This window comes from Sabethes cyaneus, chromosome 2, assembly GCF_943734655.1.
Source record: "Sabethes cyaneus chromosome 2, idSabCyanKW18_F2, whole genome shotgun sequence".
NCBI lineage: Eukaryota > Metazoa > Arthropoda > Insecta > Diptera > Culicidae > Sabethes > Sabethes cyaneus.
Genome location: NC_071354.1, coordinates 29858962 through 29869846, shown reverse-complemented (window position 1 = coordinate 29869846; position 10885 = coordinate 29858962). Strand labels below are relative to the sequence as shown.

The 10885-nt window shown below is 38.3% G+C and overlaps 1 protein-coding gene across 1 annotated transcript in view; it reads left to right on the top strand.

The window, feature by feature from the left end:
• LOC128738387 (atypical protein kinase C) overlaps positions 1 to 10885 on the top strand; it is a 371387-nt gene that overhangs the window by 314417 nt on the left and 46085 nt on the right. The window contains exons 6-7 of the mRNA XM_053833470.1: positions 223 to 378; positions 1569 to 1747. Of these exons, the coding sequence (XP_053689445.1) occupies positions 223 to 378; positions 1569 to 1747 (335 nt within the window). The remainder of the gene's footprint in view (positions 1 to 222; positions 379 to 1568; positions 1748 to 10885) is intronic.

The window sequence follows — 10885 nt, the reverse complement described above, 5'->3', positions numbered from 1 at the left end:
TGTAGCATTATAAGAAAAAAATACGCATTGCGTTTTGAATAATTAGTCCTTCCTTTTTTCCCTAAAATATCGGGAGCTAGCAACGTTTCATCCTATCCACCGCAAAGAGTTTCCCCAGGGCTACCCAACAACCTCTAATCTAATCACAGTCTTGATCTTCGTTCGTCCCTTTTTAACCATCTTTTTTGATTCTCACTCTTTCTTTTTCTCTTTCATTTACAGAAAGCATTCTGCGCCTTCTGCCACGACCGCATCTGGGGCCTCGGCCGGCAGGGCTTCAAGTGCATCCAGTGCAAGCTGTTGGTGCACAAAAAGTGCCACAAGCTAGGCAACAAACCGTGCAGCAACGAACACGTGGAACCGTTCAAGGAGCGTGATGTAAGTATTTCCTCTTCCCGTCTGCCAGCACACCCCGTCCTCCCGCACCACCACCCTACTTCTTCGTTAACTCACTCACATTCGAATGCGGTATAATAGCAACGGCACGTACCGCATATACGACGTACGACGAGGTTCTCCACCAATTTCGGTTGCTAACTTCATTGCTAATGTCAAACCGGGCAGCAGCGGGAGTCGTTCAATTGGGTTGTAAACTTGTTTAACGCTGCGTTCGCTTTACTACCCCTTCGCCTCCCTCAGCAGTCGCGTCGGTTTTAGTTTTTCGTGACCGCAGGAATTGGTACCACTGCGGAAGAAATGCTTCTACTACTGCTGAATTCCGATATTTGCGGAATCGCACGATATGTAGCTAGCCAGGCCAGGCCTTTGTGTCTGCCCGGCCGTCAAGCAAGCAAAAAAGGTCGCAATTGAATTCAATTGAAAATTGCGACAAGTTACGTTCCGTTAAGCGGTGTTTATGCGGTAAGTTATGCATCCTCTCGTTATTTGAAACGACAACAACGGAAAGGGTTTGTATGCCTACGGTGTTTAATGGAGACGCAGCGTAGATTGCTTCGGGGTGTTGCATTGCCTTTCAAGTGCGTGGTAAAGAAGGAATGAAAATAAAAATGTCGTGACATAAAATGGATTTGACCTTTAAACTACTACAGTCAGTGCTCAGTCTCTTCATTGCAATTTTTTCTTGTTTGTTCTCTTCGAAGAAGGTTGGCTTTCGTCAAACGTTCACCAGGAATACTGCAATTTAAATCATCATTAAAACGATGCAACCTGGCCGTTTTATACTGGTTGACTGAAAATGGTATAGTTTTCAGATTTCTTTCCACTTTTTAAAGGTAGGAAGTTTTTTCTTTAGCCAAACCGCTTATCAAGATTTCCTTTATCCACTAGAAAATCTATTTGATTCATCAAAAAAAATATGGAAAACGGGCTTTTCCAGCTTTCTCGAACGAGAGCCGAACGAATGATCCTATCAGTCTACTAAAGCGTTTCCGTCAAGAACGATAATGATTTCATACCTCGTTTGACGGAATCTCGATTACAACTTTCTACCTGAGTGGGGAAATGAAAAAAAAAAAATTTTCAAATAAGAACCGTCTTATTACCTTGAGAAGTAATTCCTCGTTTCACTTACACTTCTTTTCGTCGTCCGCCCTTCTCTCATCCGCCAGCACCAGGATCTGAACGACGAATCCAACGCCGTCGATGTGATCCAGCCGCCGCAGGACTATCCACAGGACTACCATCATGAGGCCGATCAGGTTCCGGTGGAGGCAACGGAGAACGTGGAGGAACCACTGGAACCGGGAACCCAGCGGCAATATTCGCTCAACGATTTCGAACTGATTAGGTAAGAAAACTCTTTGCTCTGGCGCAGTAATAATTTTAATTTTATTTAAATTCGGAGAAGCTGGCGTGTGAAAGATGTTGCGCATTTTTGCTCGTTGTTGTTAGCGTTTTGACATTGGAGCGTTTTGTCATATTCTATGAATTAACTGATAAAATTGCTTTGTTCTGCAGTAAAACTGATTTGGCACGCAATAAATTTTAACCAGATTTTTTAATTCACAGATTAGATCTAGAGGTTTTTGCGTTGAAACTTTGAATATTAAAGAAAACTTGTTCATGAATTTTACTCATGTAAAGTCAAAACAATGTACAAAATAAATAGCATGAAAATGGTGTTATCGTCTTGAACAAATAAAAATATTATGGTTTGTTATCGTGTTTGGGAAGTTGATAAAATAGCTTCAAAAAATTTAAGTAACTTCGAAGAGTTACTTAATTAAAGTAAAACTTAATTGAAGTACAGTTTAGATTCATGCAAATCTTCAAGAAAATTTAAATAACATCCTTAGAAGTTATTTGTCCGTACGGGTTACAGTTTTCAAAACAAAATTCGTCGTTTTGAAGCTGTCCATCCTGTCCAAAAGTGTGCTGTTCTACCTGCTTCATTATTCCCAAACTGCAACCGTGGCGTCCGTCGTGTTAAAAGAAAAATACCGAATAATGCTTGTTTCGATGTAGCACTGCAGCTTTGTAGGTGGTTTTGTGATATCAAAATCTAAAAATTGGAAAAAGAGGCAGTTTTTTGTCGCATTAACAAAATATATGAAGCAATCGATTAGAAAATCTACGATCAAATCGCATGAAAACCCATACCAAAGAAAGGAAGGAAAATAGGAAGCAAGGGGAAAAAATTTGGACGAAAAAGATTAGAGAAGAAAGGGATTTGGGAGGAAGGCAATTCGGGAGGCAAACGATTTAAGGAAGAAAAAATTGGGAATCTCAAAATATTTGAAGCAATTAAGTAAAAAATCTACGATCAAATCGCATGAAAAAACGTGCCTTAGAAAGGGATTTGGGAAAAAAGGGATTTGAGAAGAAAGGAATTTGGGAAGAAAAAGATTTGAGATGAAAGCAATTTGGGAAGAGAGGGATTTGGGAAAAAGGGAGTGTTGAAGGTAAGCGATTTAAGAAGAAAGGAAATTGGGAAGATAGGGCATTGATTGGAAAGGAATTTGGGAAGAAAAGGATTTGAGAAGAAAGAAATTTCTGAAGATAGGGATTTGGAAGAAAGGAATTGAGAAGGAATTTGGGAGGAAAGCGATTTGAGAAGAAAGAATATTGTGAAGATAAGGAATTGATTAGAAAGCAATTAGGAAAGAAAGGGATTTACGAAGAAATGAATTTGGGAAGAAAGGGATTTGGAATGAAAAGAATTTGGGAAGAAAGAACTTTGGGAAGAAACGGATTTGAGAAGATAGGGATTTGTGAAGAAAGGGTCTTGAGAAAAAATGGAATTGAAAATATAGGAATTTGAGAAGAAAGGGGTTTGAGAAGGAACGGTTTTGAGAAAAAATGAATTGGAGAAGAAAGGAATTTGGAAAGATAGTGCTTTAGGAAGAAAGGAAATTTAGAAGAAATAATTTGGGAAGAGAGGAAGTTAGGAAGAAAGGAATTTGGGAAAAAAGGGATTTGGGAAGAAAGAACATTGAGAAGACGCGGATTTGAGAAGGTAGGGATTTGGGAAGAAAGGTTTTGAGAAAAAAGAGAATTAAGAATATAGGAATTTGAGAAGATAGGGATTTGAGAAGGAACGGTTTTGAGAAAAGAATTGCAGAAGAAAGAAATTTGGGGTAGAAAGGAAATTGAGAAGAAAGGGATTCGGGAAGAAACTATTCCTTGTTTCTCAAATCCCTTTCTGCCCACATCCCTTTCTTTCGAAATCCCTTTCTTCCCAATTGCTTTTTCTAAAATCCCTTTCTTCCTAAAGATATTCCATTATGTCTAACGGCCATTATGCAGAATGTGTTTATGCCTAACACCCATATGCCCAATTGAAAAATTAATGTTTGACGCTTTGTTCAAATCAAAATTCATGCTGGTTGGTTAAACATTTTGCGTGACAAGATTTACCAAATGATTCATTTATTTAATGGAAATATACCATGCTAACATTAAACCCCGATTTTCGTCTTCAAACTGCCATCCCTACTTTCAAAATGCCCATATTGCAGGGCTAGTACAAGTACTTGTTCAGTACTAGCTGACCCGACAAACTTCGTATTGCCACAAATTACACTGTGTTGTTCATAAATCATGAATCTCGGATGATCTTTCTGAGGAGTTCAACTTTAGATAATTCATTTTGGCAGTTACGTAACTATGAAAGCATCCCAGGTAACCAATAAGCATCACCAATGCTATTCAAATGCAAGCCAATAAGCATTTAAATCGCCACAGGGTTGAGAGGTCTATAACCATCACCAAATAAATTCAAGACTCCAAAATCCCCACATGGCAAATTTGGTTCAATTTGCTTGATTAGTTCTCAAGATAAGAGGAAATTTGTATTTCATTTGTATGGGGAGAGGGGTCATAATTCATCTTCTAAAGAGGGAGGGGTCTCAACCTATAAAAATGAATTTCTGTCTGTTTGTCTGTCCCTATGTTCCTTATAGAATCGAAAACTACTGAACCGATCGGCGTGAAAATTTGCATGTAGTGGTTTTTGGGGCCCGGGATGGTTCTTTCGATGGCAAAAGACCCCTCCCTCCACTAAGAGGAGGGACTCCCATACAAATCTATGCCTATAAAAATGGATTTCTGTCTGCCCTATGTTCCTTATAGAATCGAAAACTACTGAACCGATCGGAGTGAAAATTTGCATATAGGGGTTTTTGGAGCCAGCGAAGGTTCTTATGATGGTTAGAGATCCCTCCCTCCACTAATAGGGGGGGCTCCCATACAAATCTATACCTATAAAAATGGATTTCTGTCTATCTGCCCGCCCCCACTAAGAGGGGAGGTTCCCATACAAATGAAACACAAATTTCTGCATAACTCGAGAACTAATTATAGAAATGGAACAAAATTTTACATGTGGGTGTTTTTGGAGACAAGAATTTTTTCTATGGTGAATTGAGACCCCTCCCCATTTTAGGAGGGGGGGGGGCTCCTGTACAAATGAAATACGAATTTCCTCATAACTCGAAAACTAATTAATCAAATGGAACCATATTTGGGAACAAATTTTTTCTATGATGAATTGAGACCCCTTACCTTTTTAGGAGGGGGGGCTCCCATACAAATAAAATACGAATTTCCTCATAACTCTAGAAGTAATCAAATTGGAACCAAATTTAGCATGTGGGGGGTTTTGGAGGCAGGAATTTTTTTAATGATGGTTTGAGACCCCTCACCCCTGTGGTAGGGGGATAAGGACTTTCATACAAATAAAACAGAAATTTTTGCGTAACTCAAAAACTAATCGAACTCGAGAAACATTAATCAATAACAAGACCACCAAAAACTATCAATAGTAACATTAGATAATTCAGCGCGAGACGGCCACAGGTCGCGAATGTTGCCGGCTACCTGCCGTCGAAAGCGCCGGCCACTGTGGGGGAAGCCCCCTGTAGAGATCACCTCTATCTGCGAAATGGTACATCCCGTGTAAGGTTTTTCGCGAAATGGTATTCTGCGAAACTCTCTATTCTGCGTTATGGTCAACCGAGAATTGGAGTTCCGCAAAATGGTATTCTGCGAAATGGTTTGTAATGATGGCGAATATTTAAATGCTATCCGCTTTATTTTATCAGGCTAAGCAATGGGGGGAGTTGTTTTCTACTTTACTGTGAGGAAAATTTGTATATTATAATACCCATGAACTCGCCAGAAACTTACAAAACTCAAGATTGTGTCAAAGGTCATCCGAGATTCACGATTTACGTACAACACAGTTTAATTTGTGGCAATACGAAGTTTGTCGGGTCAGCTAGTTCACCATAAAAAAATTTCTTGCTATTTCCGAAAGTTCAATTAGTATGATTATGAAATTGAAATGGATTTGGTGGATTTACCTTCTTGTTAGCATTGGATCGGTACAACTGAAAATTCTTCCAAGCAAGCAACTGGAACAGTAGCAAAGCACAAATTCTACCCTGGACAATCCACTAATCACTAATCTTATAAAATTTACATCATACTATACACAAAACTATGAAAATGGCTCTCAAATTAATACTCAAATAACGAGGTTAATTATTGCCTCTAAGTGAAACAATGTTATGCTTCTCCTAAATTTATTCTGCCATCAAGCTGGTGTTCTACAAGGTAGCAATCTCGGAGTATTATTGTTTTTTCTAACTCTTTAATGACATGTGCACTGTTCTTCCACGACAAAACGGTCATTAAAGGATGTTGAGTACGGAATGTGCTCTTATCAGTTGACTTCGAGGTACGATGCTGGTCTAACAAGTCAGCCGTCGTATGTTTCGGTACGTTTATTGTGCAATTAAGTATATGGTTCGGTACGACCATTGATTATTGAAACGGTTTGGTACGATCATTTGGTCGGTGTTAAATCAGACCGGACAAGTCGCAAAATAAAAAAAAATGAGTTAATGACAGCAAACGATCAAGAAATTTTTAAGCTACATTTTACTTTAATCATCTACATAAATGTTGTAAACAGCCAGAGTTATGAGATGATTTCGAACGATTGATAGGTATAAACCATACAGGGCAGCAAACTTTAAACGCGTTTTTCTCGAAATCAGAGTTTTGTCACTTGGTTCGGTCTGACTTAACACTGGTCAATAACGGAGTAGCAGCACACGGGCGGTATCCTATGCTTATGCTTATGCCTATGCTTAGTTCGGTCTGACTTAACACCATTTATAAATGAAATAATTCGGTGCGATCATTATTAGATGAAGTATATGGTTTGGTACGTCCATAGATTATTCAAACGGTTCGGTACGATCATTTGTAAGTGAATTGATTCGCTGCGATTATTATTGATTGAAGTGTATTTTTTAGTACGACCATAGCTGAATGAAAAGATATGGATCGGTAAGACCATAGACGAATGAAATAGCTTGTTTCGACCATTGGTAAATAAAATGGTTTTCTTCGATCATTGTCGAAAATATGGTTTTATTCAGAGTGAATCAAGCACTACACTATGTACATAAGCAGTTATGTAGGTTTAAGCTATTAATTTATTTGCAGTTTTGGCATTTTAAATGGTTGAACAGATTTTTAAAGCTACATTGGATTCTGAAAAACTGCAATGTATTTAAGTGTCATCTATAATGAATAGTTTGGAACTATTTTTTTTCCTTTTCTGGTTTCACCGCATTCAGCATGCCAGGATGCAAATATGTACGGACTATCAGTATTACGGAGGTCAACAGAAATTCTTATAGTGAAAAAAGAGACACGAAAAAATAGTAATATTTTAAGTGGAAAAGAACAAGAGTTAGAGGATCGTTGGCAAGAAAACTTAGCAGTAAAATACCCAAGCAGAAAATCTTGCAGACACAATAAAGCGCGTGAAGAAAAATTTACTAGCCAGACTAGAAGAAAGGGTAGAGCTCCGCATTACTGGATAGGCAAAAACCGCAGTAACATGAAGTCTAAGTTCTTTTAGGCTTACCCTATGAATCGAATCATCCTCAATTCCGAAATACCCGGAAACTTGTATTTCCTCTCAGAAAAGAAGGTAATGATATGGGGGAATATGCTAGGACATCTGTCCGTTTTCGCCAGGTACACCTAACCAGTAAATTGTGTTCTTATTGGTGTCGATTTAGAACAAATTTCGAAATTATCAACGATTTGTAATAATGCAAGTGCAGGTAATTCGTTCGCTTGGGCGATATCAGTTAAGGGGAAACCGAAAGTGGCTCAAAGATGGCTGGATAAATGGCTACCATTCGAAGCATGTATTGTTTTGCGCCTTAAAATGCATCTGCATGCTTTCGCCACGTAATCAGTGCTTCCTGCGCTGTTATAATGTCCTAAAACTTGTAATTCAATTTATCGATCTGCTGTGTATCAATAAACGCTCAGCAAAACATAATTGCTAATGGAAAATAAATTTAACTGAACATATCGATCATTACGTGTTCATAAAGGCGACCAATGTATAATTTGGAATTAGTTAATAGATATTTGGTTACGCACATATTTCGTTGAACTAGCGATTTCCGAAAAAGCAGCAACACAGTATCAAACTTTCGTCACATCAATGAGCTTTTAAAGAGCTTTCAACTTTCGCCGCATCGATGAGCTTAGAGTGAAATAAACAAACAAAACGCAAACGCAGGAATCAAAAACGCAATCCGATGCAAGCGGATTAATTAAACATCCTAGTGATCCTAAGCATTATTCAGTTACTACTGTTAATTTTGATTGAATCGGAATGCCTTGATAAAGAAAACAAACCCTTTTTCGGGATGTTTGTAGTCAGTGCGGTTGGCTGCGGATCAGCTGTTTATGTTTGCAAGCTTCGCTATTTGACATATATTACCAATACTAATGCAATATTCAAATAAACGTTTAGGTTTTTAACGAACACATGAGATGTACAGTACAGTGTTTGTCGCACTAACACAATAACGTTAGCCACTTTCGGTTCCGCCTTAAATGTATGTTAAGGTCGGCTTTTATCCCCAAATAGGTATAATAAATGGCCAATTCGTCAATAAAAATTGCTTTGAAGTGTATAAGTTAGACATCTTTTTATACTAAGTAGTTTATTTTAATCATTTTTTATCTTGCGAGAAGAGGAGAGATGTGAGGGTTGAATACCCTTAAATACAGAATATCTCAGCCGAGTTACATTATGCTACCGTCGCAACAAACGGTATGAACAGTTCGGTGCGTCAACGTGTCGGCAATCATCGGTGTCGTCTAGATTCCGATCGCGTTCAACGACCTGACTGCTGATCACAGTCGGTCGTCTGTAGTTGGTTAACAAGCAAGTCTTGGGCGATTCGTTGTGGCAGTTATTAAGGCTATCACTACGACGTAGATGTTTAGATCGATGGCATATATTAGTACACATCAGTAGCTCAGCTGAATAGCAATATCGTTGAAGTACAAGGCTAATACCAATGGTCTCAGTTAGTGCGTTGTGGGACTCCACAAGTGTTCCCGAATGCACGTGAAGCAGTGAAGAGATACACCATGCAGGTTGAGCCGTGGCATTCCCAAGTAACAATTCTAAAGCCACTTGGTTTTACTTGAATTTTATAAAGGTATGTATTTATTGCGGTATTAATCATTACCTCTGGGTTTATTGTGGTATTGCGCAATACCAAAAGGATACGAGTCCAAACACACTCATAGCTAGCTAGAAAACCACAATAAAACTGCTAATAAAGCAAATTTATCGTGGTTGCTTATATTACCACGTCAAAACTTGTTGGCTGTACCACGTCTCTTATAAAGTTACCATAAGTGTGGCGTAGCAATACAAAATGGCGCACCAATCAAAATTGATCTTATCGCGGTTACTTGTCAAACCGCAATAAATCTGTTAGTTTTATAGAGCTATTAAATCGGTAGCGCCCTAACCAAACAGTTTTTTTGCTGCTATTATGAAGAATACCACAGTTCCGCACCAAAATCATTTTTTTATGCGAGGCCATTTTGGCATATACTAGTAGTTTGTTTTAGCACGCAAACAGAAATTCATCAAAGCAAAGTATTTTGCAGAAAGTAAGTTGTTATCAATTGGTTTTCCTATCAGAGGAAGCAACTAAAATGATTTTGCTAGAAATTGAGATTGACTAACTGAATATTTTCAATTTGTTAAAACAACCAGTTTTCGAAAATTGCAAAATTTCAGTGGCGCGCTGATTTTATCGACCTATCATATCAATATGCACGATGAAATTAAATGCGCACATGGTGCAAACCAACGAAATTGCTTAAAATTTATTAAATATTCTATGGGATATTTTATTCTGGTCGCTATAAACCAAATCGTTCAGAATAATCTGTCAGTAAATCTTAAACTTTTCTGCTCACGGATATATATTCAAGTTGACAGAGCTAGCGCACTTATTTCGCTTTTGCTAGAAAAGCGAACAGCTTTTTTAAATTATGGCGATGGCTTTCAAGCAGCGAAAGCTTAACCGGTTTTATTACTGCTTTCAGCAGAGCGTGATACGACTACTTGATTATAAGCTCAATAGCGGCTATGATTCTTATAGCGGTTATGAAAACATTCTGAAGAGCGGGCCACTTGATCAGAAAGCAGTTTTATAACGGTCATCAGAAAGTTCTGGTGGAGCTCATAGTTTTATTAGCGGTTTTATGAAATTGGTCATGAAAACCACTATACAAACGTTATAAAACTTGGAATGGTTACTTGGGATTGGCTGACATTGACTTTAGTGAGCTTGATCTACACGTAATCTCCGAAATGACGTGTCAAAAGCGGCCTATATGAATATAACAGCTTTTATCCATAAGGCCTAATATCTGTGTACACGGTGTCGATTTAAGTTTCAGCTTCCATTCGAAAAATGCAGATGCTAGTGAATTGAACTATTACTAGAACTAGACCGGAAGTAAAGGAGGTCGAGTGTTCGGCCGAGATAATTATGCAAGTGCATTAGCATGTTGCAAATTTAGAAATTTCAAATCCATCGACCACAGTAGCACTATCAACAGGATGCGAGACAGAATTTTCGTACTAACCTCCGTCATCCCCATTTAATCAGGAAACTTTATGGTTGATTGATTTCACGTTACTCACGGTTAGAGAAAATATGCTCATCAATAAACTTCACATTTTGCTTCTATCAGGAGGAATATAAACTCCCGCTAGTAAAAACTTCGTACCTCTGCTAACAGCAGAAACATAAACTTATTCGAGACCAGGGAACTGTTGAGCAATGGCAGTCAATACGCCACTAAAACTACTTTTATTAGTATTCCATGACTTATGATTACATCAATGCTCGTTAAAGACGGATCCAAAAAGTTGAAGGGAATGGAAGCAGCCATTTAAGTTGGTCTTAATTAGCATCATTACATTATTAGAAGCAAGAAACAGGTCGCCTACATTAATCCTTAAACAAACCTCGCATATTCTGATAGTACGCGTAAAACTGCGAAACTCCTTTCACAGAATAGAAGCTCCTTTCACGTGGGGAACTAAAGCTGAAAGCGAGAAATTTTTCAG